We start from the raw sequence: 16,917 nt of genomic DNA on the forward strand, positions 1-16,917 counted from the left end.
ATTTATAGATGTGTGCTCAATTTCCTAATATAAAACCATTATCCTACAAAGAAAAGTTTGTAACCTTTGGCTGGATTAAGAAACTTTCTCTTTTGGGGCACCTGTGTGGCTCAGTTAGCATCTCATGAACCATGAGATCATGACCTGAGCTGAAGTCAGACACTTAACTAAGCCACCCAGGTGCCCTCCTCCTTTTTTTCTTAAAGCATTAGAGATTTTTTTCATACATTTTTTAAAAATGTGTTTGTTTTGAGAGAGAGAAAACGTCATGCACACGTGAGCGAGAAGGGGAGGGGCAGAGAGATAGGGAAAAAGACAGAATCCCAGGCAGGCTCTGCACTGTTAGCATGGAGCCCAATGCAAGGCTTGATCCCATGACCCTGGGACATGACCTGAGCCAAACCAAGAGACAGATGAGCCCCCAATTTTGTCTATCTTAATCAGCAGAGAACAGGGTGTGTTTGAAATCAGTGCATGCTTGGAGTTTGGCACAGAGGAACAGTGAACAGACTATGGAGGGACCAATGACTACAAGCACAGTGAAAAGGGGCAAAAAGGTTAAAGAAATTCAGGAGAAAAAGCCCTATATATATACTGGTTCCTTCATATATGAACCATCCTGTATATTCAAGGCCAATTATCACTTATAATGAACTTAACACAAGTCAACTTTCATTCCAGGGAAACTGGACAAATAGATGTCTGAAAGTTTGAATCTAACACTTTGATTTAAACAGCCCTACATGGCTAATGGCTCTATATTAGAACACTTTTAGACAAAGGCATATCCAAAATTCTAGTGAAAAGCAAATCGAAGAACATATTCCTTCTAAATAATCCACTGAACTGTATTCATAACTGATGGCCTACTCCAACCTATAAAGCCTTTCTCACTTTTATGAATGTTTTACCATATTTTATATAATTAGAATTCTTCTACAATGCTTCCTTAGCTTTGACATTCTTAAACTTACTTCATATAGCAGCTCTGGGTGCCTTACATATTTGATACATGTATTTTTTTACTTCATAGCCTTTTATTTATTTAAAAAAAATTTTTTTAAGTAATATCTATACCCAACGTGGTGCTCGAACTCACAACACTGAGATCAAGAGTTGCATGCTTTACTGACTGAGCCAGCCAGCTGCCTTACTTCATAGTCTTCTAAGTTGGGATTTTTAAAATCTATCCTGTCACAAATGGATCTGGATTTTTTAAAAGAACAAATTATTCCTGCTCATTATAAATAAATGCCTGAAGTTAACATGCAGGTTTCTTTTCAAAATAGAAACCAAGAAACAACAACAACAACAACAAAAAAATGTAACATCAGAAGAAATTGTGTAGTTATACATTTATCGCCCGAAATACTTAAATGTATTTTAGACTTTGAGACCTGGAATCACAAGTTGCTAAACTCAAAGTACTTTTCTCCTAATGTGTGCAGTAAATGGAAGATATTATTGCTTCCAAGACCTTGCTTGGAATTATGGAGGGTCAGAGGCCTAACAATAAGCATGACACCTTTTCTGAGTTAAATTGTAACCAAAAGCCAATAACCTACAGTATTCACCATATAGTACTCATAATTTTACATTTGTCTAGTTTTAGAAGTTGGTGCCTTCATATGAGAAGGCATAAGATCACAAAGATAAACCACTGTATCAAAGACTATGTGGTTCCTTTCTCTTATACTCAGTTTAAAAGAAAAAAAACAAAACTGCACTGGTCATTTAGTGGTATTAATCTTGACCTATATCTGAACAGCTAAAGTGACTTAGTCTTTTGGTAATTTTCTATTCAGTTTGGAAAAATAATCCTCTACAGCCTATTTAAGTAAAGTACCCAACTTTTTTTTTTTTTTTTAAGTAGACTCTAAGCCCAACATAAGGCTCAGACTCACGACCCTGAGATCAAGAGTTGCATGCTCTACCAATTGAGCTAGCCAGGTGCCCCTCTTTAGTTAAACTATGAAATATTTTTGACTTTATAATGAGTTTACATATCTTAAGTCATTGCATTTGTAAATCTAAGTAGACTGCACTTGTCAAAATATTGGGTTTTTAAAAATGTTTATTTATTTTTGAGAGAAAGAGAGAGCATAAGCAGGGGAAGGGCAGAGAGAGAGAGGGAGACACAGAATCCGAAGCAGGCTCCAGGCTCTGAACTGTCAGCATAGAGCCCAATGCGGGGCTTGAACTTGTGAACCATGAGACCATGACCTGAGCCAAAGTAGGACACTTAACTGACTAAGCCACCTTGGTGCCCCAAAATGTTGTTGTTTCTTACCATGGAATAGACCAACATCCCACAAGGCAGGAATGGGGAAAAACAGCAAGCAATCTATAGGTGGCAGGTGTGGGAATAATTTAAGGAAAGCCAAGCAAACATAGATGCTTTTATCAGTGATAAAATCAAAGTATAAAGAGCAAAGAATTAGAAAGTGCCCATTCCGATATTATGAGACACAAAGTAATTTTATAAAAATTATTTTAAGTCTTCATATGATTCTCTGATAAGAGATACTGATCTCACTCATTTATATTCATGGCTCAAATTATATACTCATTCAATGCCATCAGTTAAAATGCTAGTCCTAACTGCCTACATAGTTTTATACAGCCATTAAAGAAAAGAAAAAAAAGGTTAATCATCTGTTTTCAGTATCTCTAATCCAACCCCAATCCCATGGTACACCCCTGTACCAGATATGCCATATCTTCATGTTTGTCTCCTTTCTCAACTCATCAAAATTAATTCTCAGGAAGAGATCAGAACTCATTCACATTGAAGACTGTCAAAACTAATGAGAAATCAATTTTATTTCTTACAAATCAAATGAACTCTCTCTAAACTCTGAAGTATCAGGCAAAGACAAAAAAAAAAAAAAAAAAAAGGAAAGAATGAAGAAAGATGATCAGAATGTTGCTAAAGCCACACCCTACAGGAACTAATCCCAATCACTTATTTGCTACTGTGGCAAAGCACAGTGTTCTCCTTATCTTCACAAGGCTGCCCAGATAGACTAAATTTCCCAGCTTCCTTTGTGGGAAAGGGCATTGGGCAGGAATATGCCTTCCCTTGGCTAGAAGATGGATGTGATGCTGGAAGCAGACAGTCAAGTCATGTACCAGCCCAGGACTGCCCTTGAGACCTCTCATGTAAAAAAATAAACTACTGTTGAAGTCTCCATGAGAACGGCCCAAACTGTATCCTAACTGATACAACCTTTCTTGCAAAAGCTACATCAAATGTCCCACTTTACCATCATGTCAAAATTCCTAGGCTCTAAATTAAGTATTTCCTTAAGGAAGTAAAACTTTGGTTGAAAGCTTCAAGTCATCTAACTAATAAATCAGTAAACAGCTGTACCAAGATTATAGTATTGCTTTTCTTGGACACCATCTTTCTTATCTGATATTCAAAAAATTGCTGGGTCTGCTTATATAAAAGCAACACAATATGGTACAACATCAAAGTATCTAAAAACAACAGTTCAGTTTTTTTGTTGTTGTTGTTGTTTTTTTTGGTAAGCATGATTATGATGGTGAAGAGAGAGAAAATCTCTATGAACAAAGAATCACCAAGATAGCTAAAGGTTAAGTGCTTTTAGATTGTTCCACTTTAAAGACAGAACGGCAATACTAATAAAATATAGTAATTTCTTATATGGATATATATTTTGCATTTTCTGAACTCCCAGCTTACCTCCATGATTATTACACAGTGATATAGACAAAGATGGTGCAAGGGGGAAGAGATCTGTCTTGGCCGAATACAGTGAAATCCTCCCCTTCTTCCCAAAAACCTAAGCTGTACAAGTTGCTATGCTTTCAGCTACTATCTAAATTGCCTCCCCTCCAAAAACAGTTTTCTATCTTTGGCAAATGTCATTGGTTTTCCTCTCTGCTCTCGGATCTCTGTCAGGATGCACTGTTTTGTTTTGGTTAGTTGTTGATTTGTTTATTTCTATTTATTTAGAATTTGCCTTTTTAAATCCCATCATGGCTACCAATCACTGTGGTTCCATATATTTTTCTCATACTTCTCAGAGACAGAGAGCATGGTGCAACCAGGAACAAGCCTTGCTGTGTACCAGTTAAGTGCTCTTGCTGGGGTGCTTTTTAAACTCCCACTTTCCATATCCCACCCCTACCTAATGAAATGAGAATCTCAACAGTGTCCAAAGCTCCAGGTGAATGTTCACTACAGGCTCTGAAGGTCAGAAGAATCTAGATTCAAATCCAAGTTCTGCCATTTAATACCCATGACTTTGGGCAAGTTACTTAACCTTCCTAAATTTCACTTATTCATAATGTCACTATGCACCAAGTGCAGTGCCAGGTGTTGAGTAAGGGTGATAATGACAGTCCCTGTCCTCTAGGAGCTTATACTGGAAGATACAGGAACTAAAGGAAATCACAGACCAGCAAACAACGTAATCCCAATAGGGCTACAAGCGCACACAAGAAGGAAATCCAGTCTAAATTCTAAGGATGAACAAAATCTCTAAAAAGGTGACAGTAAGGCTAAGCCCTACAGGACAAGTAATAGTAGCCAAATGAGGCCACTAAAGAAAAGACTGTTTTGTTTTGTTTTTTTAAGATTTTATTTTCTTAAGTAATCTCCACACCTAACGTGGTACTCAAACCTATAACCCCAAGGTCAAGAGTCACATGCTTCATCAACCAAGCCAGTTGGACACCCCAGAAAGACTGTTTTTAACAGCAGAAGAAGTGTATAGATACAAGAGGCCTAGATAAAAGAGAATTCAGCTTCTTCAGGAGATACAAGTAGTTCAGTAGGACTGGAACAAAAAGTAAGAATGAGGGAGGGACAAGAAAGGATCAACAGGGACCCCAGCTTTTACATCTGCAAAACAGGATTATTATCTGTTCTCTTTAGTTACCTCAAAGATCACATTATATAGATTTAACAGTGCTCGCTTCAGCAGCACACATACTAAAATTGGAACGATACAGAGAAGATTAGCACAGCCCCTGCACAAGGATGACATGCAAATTCGTGAAGCATTCCATATTTATATATATATGAATATATATATATACACATACATATATATATATGGCACATATATATATATGGCACAATGCCTTGAACAGAATAAGTACTTAAGTTATAAATCTCTTCTTCAGCTTCAACACACACAGGAAAAAAAATCTCTTTTATAACATCATTAGCCAGTCAACAACACTTTCTCTTCAGGTCATCTCATCAGAGCACAAAATTTAATAGCAAGCTCTTTGCAGTTGTTCTCTCCTGCGTGCATCCGACCTACTGTGGATTACCGCATAGTGCCAACTATGGGATTTCCTTCAAAAGGTTCAGACACCTGAGGATGCTCCAACAGTAGGCTGTTGATAACAAAGGTTTTAATGTACTGTTTTGAATTAAATGAACTGTGGCTGTGAAGCAGTTCTGAACCAGGACCAGAATACTTCAAATCTAACCCTGGCTCTAATACTAGTTAGATAATTTACTTTGGGTAAGAGAGAACCTTCTGTGCCTTGGGTCCCTGATGTACTAAAATGAACAATACAGATAGAACAGTCCCTAATAACCCAATATAGCAAGGCCACTCCCTCTTCCCAACTTAAGGGATGGACTAAGTAAGAACAGAATCTTCAAAGCTAGTTATATACCCTTCCTTTTTATTTTTTTTATTTTTTAATGTTTATTTATTTTTGAAAGGGGGGATGGGGCAGAGAAGGAGACACAGAATCCGAAGCAGGCTCCAGGCTCTGAGCTGGCAACACAGAGCCCAATGCAGGGCTTGAACTCACAGACTGTGAGATTATGACCTGAGCTGAAGTCGGACGCTCAACTGACTGAGCCACCCAGGTGCCCCCACATGCCCTTCCTGAACGGAGATACTGGATGTCAACCTTAGCCAGCAGCAAAGATGTGTATCAGACATCTCATGACCAACTGAGAAAGCTGCATAGATACTGCAGATGTCCTTTGGCACTAAAATACCTTGATTCTTTAAAATATTACTTTGGCTCTTTAATTATACATTCTTATAAATCCTAAAAACAAGTCTAAGAATTAATTTATTTCTCAGCTTCCAACCTGGATATTAATAACTCCCAATTTAAAATGAGAGGACTCGGGCTGCCTGGGTGGCTCAGTCAGTTAAGCCTCTGACTTCAGCTCAGGTCATGATCTCACAGTTTGTGAGTCTGAGCCCCATGTCGGGCTCTGTGCTGACAGCTCAGAGCCTGGAGCCTGCTTCAGATTCTATGTCTCCCTCTCTCTCTCTGCCCCTCCCCGGTTTGTTCTCTGTCTCTCTCTCTCTCAAAAAACAAATAAAAATCAATAAAGAATCTTTAAAAAAAAAAAAAAAAAAGAGTGGACTCACCTAGAGAAAAATCACCAATACAGGTTTAGAATGGCAAACACTATCAAGATGATACTTTTACTGACCATCTTTCTTGTCAAAATGTTTATCAAACTTTACTATTCAGCTTTATATTTTAATAAGTCTCAATTTTAAAACGCTACTTCTGTAACTATATGAACTACATGAGGAGTTAAATGTTAGCTAAACTTACTGCGGTAATCATAATATATACATATAGAAATCATTCTGTTGAACACCTTAAACATGAACATTACATAGCAATTATACCTCAATAAAACTGGAAAAAATACTAGTACCATCATAGGAAATGTGGTACCTTAAAATATGAAATACTCTACTCAATATTTTTGGGCTTAATATGCAATTTACCACCTTCCAAATGGCATCACAACTTTCTACATGGAATCACACAAAAAATAAAAATTTAAAACAAACAAGCTACTTGGTTAAGTACTAAACAAGACGGCTTCTTCTATGCCACGCTTGCCTCAATGAAAGTAAACTTCCATGCCAAGAAAATCTAACAATTTTAGTTAATTCAACTGCACAGTAATACAGAAAATGTAGTTAATTGATAACTGCCTTTTAAATTAGAAGATACCCACATTTAGAAAAAGGTAACTTTTGAACACTTAGTATTATCAGTCAATGCTCAAGAGACTTATGTGCATTATCTCATTTAGTCTTACAATGTAGGTGCTATTGTTAGCATACCTATTTTACAGAGAGGAAGTGGAACTTAGATTGTGTACCTTATTCTGCTAATAAATGATAAATCTATTCTTTGAACTCAGGGCTCAAGAAAGATCCTTAACTTCATTCCTGTTTGAGACAACTGTCTCTAGTTACAACAGAAGATCTTAACTAATTCAAAATCCCCAGAAAATTAAGGTTACATTATAGTACAAACTTCATAAACAGTGACTGAATTTCCCCTTTAGACTTCTCTTTAATATGACAAAATAATTCTAGACCCTGAGCTTTCCTAAACCTTTCATCATTTATGGTGCTCTCTGCTGTACCTACCCATTAGAACAATTTTTAAAAACATTAACAATGTACCAATTATTTTCAAAAGCCCAGAGATACTAATCAAGTGATCCTAATAGTCTTAAACACTACCCTTAAACCAAAAGATAAATGGAGATTGGGAAACTTGCATTCTAAAGTGCCACCATCTAGATAAAATTACTCTGTAAATTAGAGTAATTTCAATCAGAGCCTATAAAATTGAACATTTTTCTCAAGACCAGAATTAGAGAGTAACTAGAAGATAGTTTAAGGGCCCAAACTCCACATGGCAATTCAACAGCAAAATGCAGGCAGTAGGGGCTAGGGACAGCAGTAACAGTTTAGAAAGGCAGTAATAAATAAAATTACAAAATGATTTACCTATTCATCTCGCTGGCCATTCTCCCTCAACACAAGATTGTAATTACTCTCAAAAATCACATGCTCCTTAAAACCTATTGTCTTTACTATATGGTATCCTAAGTTTCAAGCTAACACATTATATATTAAGAAAAACTCCAGTGGCATTTCATAAGCATTAGAAACCCACAGTTTTTTAGAGGATACTTGCATTTATGACTATAAACATCATTCCCCCCCAAAAAACCGATGTGGGTGTATACTTTATTAATTCCATAACTCATTAACCAATATTAAAAAAATTAGTCTCAAAAATACAAATGAACACTATATTTTAAGTGCCACATCAGCTATTCAGTAAAGTATCAGATGTATTTTTTTTAAATAATTAAGCTATACTAGAGTGTACTTAATACCCTGCACTCAGCAACATAAACACAAAGTTATTAAATGGAGGAAGTGTAGGCAGGAGATTTTGCTTCAGTTGCATGACAGGAAGCACAAGCTATGGAAGTTTAGAAACAGGAATACCAAGTTCTGTTTTAGCACAAGAAAGGAAAACATGGTGGTAAATAAGGGTATAAGAGGAAGTTCTTCTTAGTGAACAATCTGTCATGTATCCAAAATCATACCAAAAGTTTAAAAAAAAAAAAAAAAAGAAAGAAAGGAAGGAAGGCCTTTTTCACTAGGCTTATGTGGTAAAGTACTTCGCTAAGTATCCTGGAGCCTGGAGTTTGCAATTTCACTATAAGACTGCTTATGGTCCACATTTTACACATCCAAAGGGACACAAGGGTGGCTTATAACACTAAACTGTTAGTTTCACATCTTAAAGCTTGATCATTAACATTTTCATAGCAATACATGATAAATCATTTTTATGTACATAAGTGTCACAATATGAATATACTTAACGCTACTGAACTGTACACTTAAAAAGCGTTAAGATGGTAGATTACAGGTTTTGGGTTTTTTTTTTTAACCACACACGCGGAAAGTGCACAAGTTAATGAGAAATTACTCTATTTATAGTAACTTGTTATGTAAATTTCGATTACTCTGAAGTGAAATTCTTATTATACTTAATTTTTAATAAAACAGTTTGTTGTCGTTTTTAACAGCTAGATTCGTTTTATGTAATTAATTTTTAAAGATACTTCCATACACGAGCAAGTTCTTTAATTGTGAACTACAGTGAAAGTGAAGCATTATTCTCAATTAGCATCTTTCAAATCATCTGAATTACTTATTGCCATCAAATACTAGCTATGAAATGATAAGTGTGTTTCTACTTCAGCTGATTCCTTCATTCAGTGAAGTGCAAATCGCGAAATTAAGAGAGCAAGATCCCTAAATGAATAGGCTTTCTTAAGGCAGTTGTAATTTTGGATTGGGAAGTAGACAACACTTGCCACACCTCAGCCTTTAGCACGACTGTGGCCCAGAATGCTAAGGTCAATTCTCCGTTCTCGCCAGGCTCAGCCCTACCAAATTCGTCAGGCTTTTGTGAGCTGCCACTAGATTCTGTTCAGAAAAGTGTACAACCTAGATTACTCTGGTAGCTCAGGAAGGGCCTGGAACAACCAGCTTGGCCACCTCTGAAAAAAGTCTCCGGGAAAAGAAAACTGGGAAAACTTCAACTTTGCGCAAAACCCCTTTCAATCACATGTAGCTCCCCTCCCGATGAAGTACAGCGTTCTCGAAAGATCTACACCTTTCCAACCCAAATGTCATTCCCAGATCAGCTGCTTGAGGGGCAAGCGGCGCTCAACCCACGCCCTCTTCTTCGAGCACCTTCTCCCAGGGCCAGTGCTGGGCGCAGCTCACTCCGCAGCTCCCTTCCAAACCCTACATGAAAAAGGGCCCTGGCCCAAGACCCCGCCCGTGGACAAGGCTGCCCGACCGAGTCAGCCCGGGGCTCCTGGCCGGGGCGGCTGTAGCCACCAGAGGGAATTCGCTAGTGGGTTGGCTGGGGACGACCACGGAGGGCGGGAGGGGGTCTCCCTGGAAGGGGAAAAGACGGCCTCACCTTGACCCTGATTTCGTAGGTGGTGAAGCGGCCCCGGCCGACCCCCACCGTCTGCGGGTTGCTCACATCGATCTCGAGGAAGTTGCTGGGCGGCCCGTAGGCATCATTAAGGTTCTGGGGCTTGGTGATCAGCCGGCGGGTGTCCGCCACGGTCTCCGCCATTTCGCTGCTGCAGCCGCCGCCGCCGCGGACTCCCTCCGCCCCCTCCGAATTCCACCGACGCCGCCGCTGCTGCCCGCCGCGGGGACACCGGGCTCGCGCACAGCGGTCGCGAAGCGAACGAGCACGTAGGACGGACGTTCACCCAGCGCGCGAAGCCCCTCCCTGCGTCCTTTCGGCTTCCGCCTCTTATGCCCAGGGGAAAAACAGCTGACTCTCTGGGACGCCGCGACCTGGGCTCGGAAAGCCCAGCTGAGGCCGCGGAGGGGGACTGCAGGCTAGACGGCGGAGGAGCGGCGGCAGTCACGGGACTTCTGGTCGCGAGCAAGTTCCGGCCAGACTACAGCGCCCATAATGCACCGGGAGGGCGCGTCGCCGCCTGGCTGCGGCCGCGGTGCTGCGGGACCTAGGGGCTCGGGGGTGGGCGCTTCCTGTCTTTCTTGCAAGCAGCTTGGGCTTGGATCGTTGGGAGGAACAACGGAAATGGTCTTCGCGGCCTTGCTGCGGGGACAAAAGTTAAACGGCGAGTTTTGGGGGGGTGTGCCCGCATTCGAAACAAAACTGTCGCAGCCTACCAAACGTCTCACCGTGAACCACTGAAAATGCCTTTCTAGGCAACCATTAACAAGTGCCTCACGTCATGATTTTGATAGCAACTTGACAGTTTGACCATACACGTGTATGGATTGACAAACGGAGGGAGATAAAGTAGTAGAGTGGAATACAGACAAAAGACGTTGGCAGATCACAGCACTAAGGTCACACCATTTGGGGACTGGTCAGCTCTCTAAAACAAAATAACGTAGTAAGTAGGCTGAAATCTGCCTTTCATGACCTATTTTGGGTGACCTGCAACTTTCTTCCCTTATTTCCCTAAAGTTCCAGTAAGTTCAAGACAAAACAAAAACGTATTTTACAATATTTGAAATGAAACTCAGATAAGCCTTTGTAAGAAATGAAAAAAAAAAAAAAGCTAAAACAAGTAGATGGTAGTTCATCTCTAGCAAATGCAGATTTGGAACATTGAGGTAGAAGGATAAAAATCTACCTAGAGAGTTGTCTCTGTTTATGTCATAGCTCTGCAACTGTATCTACATTTTTAAAAGTATGTTGAGTTTCAGAAACCTCATTCACTTTAAATAATTGGATCTGTCCCTTAAGTTGAAAAATTGCCCAGATCATTGGCAACCTAATGACACTAGGAGCAGTTGGAATAAAGAAATTACTTTAACATGATATAGACTATTATCCAGAAAACTCAACATTTGTTGATTCAACACTTGTTTGTTGAAGGTCTAGTAGGTGTTTTTCAGTTGTACATGCTAGAGAGCTAAGGGCAAATAAGACTGGAAATTCTCTAAATTCATCAAGTTTATAGTGTGGTATATGGTCTATTTTGGGGGGACATAATAAGTCAATAAGTCAAATAAATAATAAATTTGCCTATATGATTGGTGCTGTAAGGAAAGTAAAACTGCAAAAACAAAGAACAAAAAAAAAAGGAAAATAAAACTGGGATAACTTAATAGAGAATGAGACAAGCTCATTAGACAGGGTGGTCAGAGAAATCCTCTCCCAAGAATATACCTCTTTCAGAGAGTAAAGAGAATATCAGAATAAGTATGCTCAGACAGGACTCTGCTGGGCCTGTGTCCTGTTGCCAGAGACCAAATGAGAACTTGGCTCGTATTATTACAACAGTGAGTTCAAGAAATGAGTACAGATTGTGGGGGAGGAAAAAAATTTCCTTCTACCCTTTAAGATCTTCCAGCTGGTTTGAGAGTCAAACTGACATAAGACAGATTAACAGGAGAAAAGCACCAAAATTTAATTACATGCTCATGGAGGCCCAATGAGAATGAAAATTGAGATCCAAAGAAATGACTAAGGCAGGCAATTTTTATACTTTTTAGACAAAAAGCCAATAAATCTGTGAAGAATTGACACAGAGTTTAATTAAAGCTTGGGAGCTTTAATTAGTAAGGAATTCTGATCAGAATTTGGGCTAGGATGATAGATTAGTAAAAAGTACCAAGGTTTTTTCTATAGCATTCTAGGCTTTAAAGTCCCTATCTCTGGTGATAAGTCTTTTTTTTTTTTTTTTTTTTTTAACTTAGTGTGAAAAGGATACCTTTCATGTAGGAGATTTATTTCCTGCTTTCAGGGGGCAGAGAGAAGGGTCTGACTGTGCTTGCACCCACTGTTTCCCAAGTAACTTTTATTTAAAATAACATGCCAGGGGCACCTGGGTGGCTCGTCGGTTAAGAGTCTGACTCTTGATTTCAGCTCAGGTAACCATCTCACTGTTCTTGAGTTCAGCCCCCCATCGGCTTTCTGCTGTCAACAGAGAGCCTGCTTCGGATCCTCTGCTCCCCTCTCTCTACCCTTCCCCTGCTCATTCTCTCTCTTTCTCTCTCTTTCAAAACAAACTCTAAAAAAATTGAAAATAATATGCCAAAGTAGCATATTTTAGGATGGTGTGCTCTTGGCCCCTACAAGATGACACTTTGAATTAGAGTATATGAGAACTAAGAGATCAGGAACTGCTGCATTGTGCTGTCATCTGTGACACTTGAACAAAATATCCTGAGGTGTTCTCATAGAAAGCTCCTGTCTCATTCATTGAAGGCCACTCAGAGCAGCTTTGGACAGCAGCAACAGTTGCCTGCAGTGGGAAGCAGTCAGAGAGGATAGTAACCCAGCATTATAGCAGTCATACAGCTAAGAAGAGCTTCCTGGTATAAACGTTGGCAGGAAAATTGTTTTTCAGGAGATATGATTGTATTCCTAGAAAGACCCAAAAAGAATAAGCTGCTAGAATTAACAGGAGAATTTAGTGACTGAATGAAATTAAAGACCCTATTTATAGTTTTTCTCTGTCCAGGCAATATCTAGTCAGAATGAAGACTATATCTATTTTTAGTTATCAGAATTAGAAGAGGAATATCCATGGTGTATTGGTGAAGATCACAGAAAAATATGTCCAATATATTATCTCATTTGGGTAAACAGAACAAAAAAATAATAAAGATATGTACATCTATATGTGCATATTTTTGTACGTTCATGGGACAAAGTGTGGAAAGATATATAACCAGGGTATTAATACTGGTAACTCAAGAGAGATTGGCAATTGTAGTGGGGATAGGAATGGGAAAACATCAGCATATTCCAGGGATAGGCTAAGATGATAGAAATATATTACTAATTTTATGTTTTCCTAAGCGCCTAATATTAGATAAAATAAATTATAGTGTGCCTGTATTACTATGGGGCCATGAGAGATAAAAATTGTGTCCCTTCAGTAGTCTATTAGGGTATATATAACACCACAGGATACACACTTTTGTATCTTATTTCACTTAACAATGTATCTTGAAGATAGTTCCATACTTGTACTGCAGCAAAGTATTCCATTACGCGGTGTGCCATAATTTAACTTGTCCCCTATTAAATATATATGGGGTCTCAACCTTTCATTATTACAGTATTGTGATGAATTGCCTTGAATATGCCATCATTACACACACATGGTATTATATTTATAGGATAAATTGCTGTGAATGGAATTACTGGGTCCAAAGGATATACAGGTATAGATACTTATCAGAGATATTGCAAAATTTCCTCTGTACAGGTTTAACCAGCTTACACCCTGTTCAGCAATGTACGAAGGTACCTCTTTGTCCATAGCTTCACCAACATGAAGTGTTATAAAACTTTTTAATCTTCACTAATCTAAATGGTATTTTTATTTGCATATTCCTTATTCAACTGAGCACAGTTGAGCATCTCTTCATATACTTATAAGCTATTCATATTTCCTTTTTTGGTGATGTACATGTTCAAATTCTTTGCCCATTTTTCCATTGACTTCCTTTTTTTAATGTTGGAGTTTATTAAATATTAAAAGGTAACCCTTTCATGTGATATAAATTGCAAACATCTTCCTCAGTTTAACTTTCGACTCTGCCGATAACGGTTTTTACCGTGTACTTTGTATTTAACTTATGTAGTGGAATTTATCAATCTTTTATGGGCTTCTGAGTTTTGAAGCATGCTTAGAAAGTCCCCCTCATCTTATAAAAAAAATTCCTTTTTTTCTAGAATATTTATAGTTTTTTAAAAATATATTTGATCTATCTAGTATTCCTTTTAGTATAAGTATGGATCTAAATTTCCCCCCATTTGACTACCTAGTTGTTCCTACACCATTTATTAAGCAATCTATTTTTTAAAAATCTATTATTTACTCAATGATTTGAGATGGTTTGATTATTAATTTTTGTTAATGTTTATTTATTCTTGAGAGAGAGAGAGAATGCAAGGGGGAGAAGCAGAGAGAGAGGGAGACAGAAGATCCGAAGCAGGATCAATAGTCAGCACAGAGCCCAATGCGGGGCTTAAACTCATGAACTGAGCTGAAGTCAGATGCTTAACCAACTGAGCCACCCAGGTGCCTGGAGATGGTTGTATTATTACACTTAAAGTCACATGAGAATTGTATTTCTCATTCATTCCTGTACCTGAGACTGTATCTGGTGTAATAAAAAATATATTAGTTTTTATCCCTGGATCCTAGCACTGAGTTCCTAAAACCTTTGGAATTTTCTGAGTGGTAGGAGTGTCTTTTGTTATTTCTAAGGAACCCCTTTTGATCACACCTGAGTTTATGTTAATGAGGTGAGTCAGGGCAGGTCCCCTAGATGGCTTCAGGATGGGAGCTGGTCACCAGAAAGACCAAATACTTGAGGAGAGGATGGGAAATGTTAACCCGCTCCCCCACTCTCATCTCCTGGAAGGTGGCAGGCAGGAGAGGAAATAAAAATTCCACACATCCATCCCTTCCCCAGACCTTGCCCTATGCATCTCTTCCATTTGGCTGTTCCTGAGCCAAATGGAAGAGACAAACCAGCAAGCATAAGGAAAGTGTTTTTCTGATATCTTTCAGTTGAATTATCAAACCTGAGAGGGAGGAGATTATGAGAACGCCCCAAATGTGTAGTTAACTGGGCAGAAGTGGATAACTTTGGCACCCCGTTGGAACAGGCTGGTGTCTGAAGTGTTCAGGCAGTTTGTGTCAGAATGGATTTGAATTGTTGGACACTGAATTGGTGTTGGAGAATCAAAGGCTTTGGAGATGATGTTACTCTGTTCTAGTTGCACATCAGACAGATCCTTCTCCTCTTAGAGGTTAACCTCTCTACTTCCACAATCAAGGAGATCAGCATGTGGTTGCTCCTTAAACAGTCTAAGAGTTTGGAGTCTCTGGGAGGCTTATACTTTAGCTAAATAACACTGATTTTCTTTGTATATTTGTTTACAGTTTTATTTAAGGAGGCTAAGTGTTCCTGGAACTGGAGCTAGCCAGGCAGGCCCTGGTTTCATACCCCACTCAACAAAGAAAACCTACAGGTAAAGTGACTCTAAGTGTCAGCAGGCAGGTTAGTAACCACCTGCTGTGTTTTAGGCATGCCCTTTGAGGAGTCTTAATTCCCACCCCGAGATCCTGTACAAAATATCTCTTCCGAAACAAATAATTCTGCCCCCCCCCTTTTTTTTTTATTTAGTGCCTCTTCTGTTTTGGTAAAGCAGGCAGTGTCCAGCTGGTTGTATTAACATCAGAACCACTCTCTTTTGTTTTTTTCAAATTTTTCTCCACTAATTATTCCTTTTTTCCTATATCTTCTCCATACTCTTTGTGGTAGCCATGAGAATGTGCCTCTCAGATCTCCAGCCTCAGGAAACATAATTAACCTATGGCCTCAGCTGTTGTGCTCTGAAATTCATTACTGCATTTGCTCCAAGGCCACATTTCCCATGAGCTGCTCCCAACCAATGGCTGAAGACTGCTCAGACATCAGGGATATAAGTCCTATTCCTGGGAAAGGAGGGATTCTTCTGATAGACAGTGCTAGATTCAATGTCTAGAAGTCAGAAGCAGCCATGACAAGGAGCTATTCCTGTTTTTCGTTGAGTGATTGATTTCAGGGCTGGGGAGGGGCAGGTACAAGATGCCTTTTGCAATAGGTCCCCTGACATGCAAAGTAACTTATTTCAAACATGTAAGGACAGGCAAACTTGGTATACACCTGGATCAGGGCAAAAATAAGTCCTCAGCTGTGGCAGCACTGGAAACCAGGGTTACCAACTTTCTGACTAAAGAACTACCAATGTTATCTAAAGCAGTGTTTCTCAAATATTAATGTCCATACAGATCACCTGGGGACCTTGTAAAATGCAGATTCTGATCCAGGAGTTCCAGGATGAAGTCTGAGATTTTATATTTCTAACAAGGTCCAGGTAATGCCAATGCTGCTGGTCTCCAGACCACAATGAGTAGCAAAGATCTAGAGAATTTCAAGAATGCAAGATTAGTTGATGAACTGGTGGGGTGGGGAGCGAGTCCCATTCCAGAAACAGTGGCATCATATGGTCTCTTTAGGTGAACAGATATGTTCCTCTTTGGACTTTTAGGTCCTTCTGGCCATTCATGTGACAGATATGCACTGAGCATCCACAATAAACCAATGTTTTTGGTGCTAGGGGAAGGAGGAGCATGGAGAAGAGGGAAGGTGGTACACAAGACACAGTTCTTGCTTCCAGGATCTTTCAGAATGGTCATAGAGACATAAAAATGAACAAGCCATGTGAGTGGGGTGTGATAAGAGCTGTATTGCCCAGTCTTGAGGGTAATAAGGGAAGAATGCCAGAAGGAAGTGGCAAGAAGACTAAGACAGAAAGTTGGCGTCTGACGGCCAAGGTGCCTGTGATGGGGTGTGCATGTGTGTAGGAGGTGCCTTCTGGAGATAGAGATAAACATGCAGGGGCCCAGAGGAAAGAAAGAGCATAGCTCAGGAGCTACACATAGTTCAGTGCTACTGGAATGAAAAGGGAATAGAAAGGACTAAGGCCAGAGGGACAAGGCCATGAGGACCATACAGTCCATGTACATGGTTCTGGATGTTATCT

General features: G+C 39.4%; 1 protein-coding gene and 1 non-coding gene across 2 annotated transcripts in view; one reads left to right on the top strand and one right to left on the bottom strand.

Annotated features, from left to right (window-relative positions):
• The window catches only part of SNX3 (sorting nexin 3), a 50,510-nt gene extending 40,269 nt beyond the window's left edge, over positions 1 to 10,241 (bottom strand). The window contains exon 1 of the mRNA XM_058734884.1: positions 9,787 to 10,241. Coding sequence (XP_058590867.1) covers positions 9,787 to 9,948 — 162 coding nt within the window. The 5' untranslated portion in view covers positions 9,949 to 10,241. The remainder of the gene's footprint in view (positions 1 to 9,786) is intronic.
• LOC131515660 (U6 spliceosomal RNA) lies at positions 4,940 to 5,046 on the top strand. The gene has a single exon (XR_009263698.1). It is a non-coding gene; the product is annotated as a U6 spliceosomal RNA (small nuclear RNA).
• Positions 10,242 to 16,917: the final 6,676 nt, after the last annotated feature.

The sequence above is a fragment of the Neofelis nebulosa genome, chromosome 6 (assembly GCF_028018385.1).
Source record: "Neofelis nebulosa isolate mNeoNeb1 chromosome 6, mNeoNeb1.pri, whole genome shotgun sequence".
In the NCBI taxonomy this organism is placed as follows: Eukaryota; Metazoa; Chordata; class Mammalia; order Carnivora; family Felidae; genus Neofelis; species Neofelis nebulosa.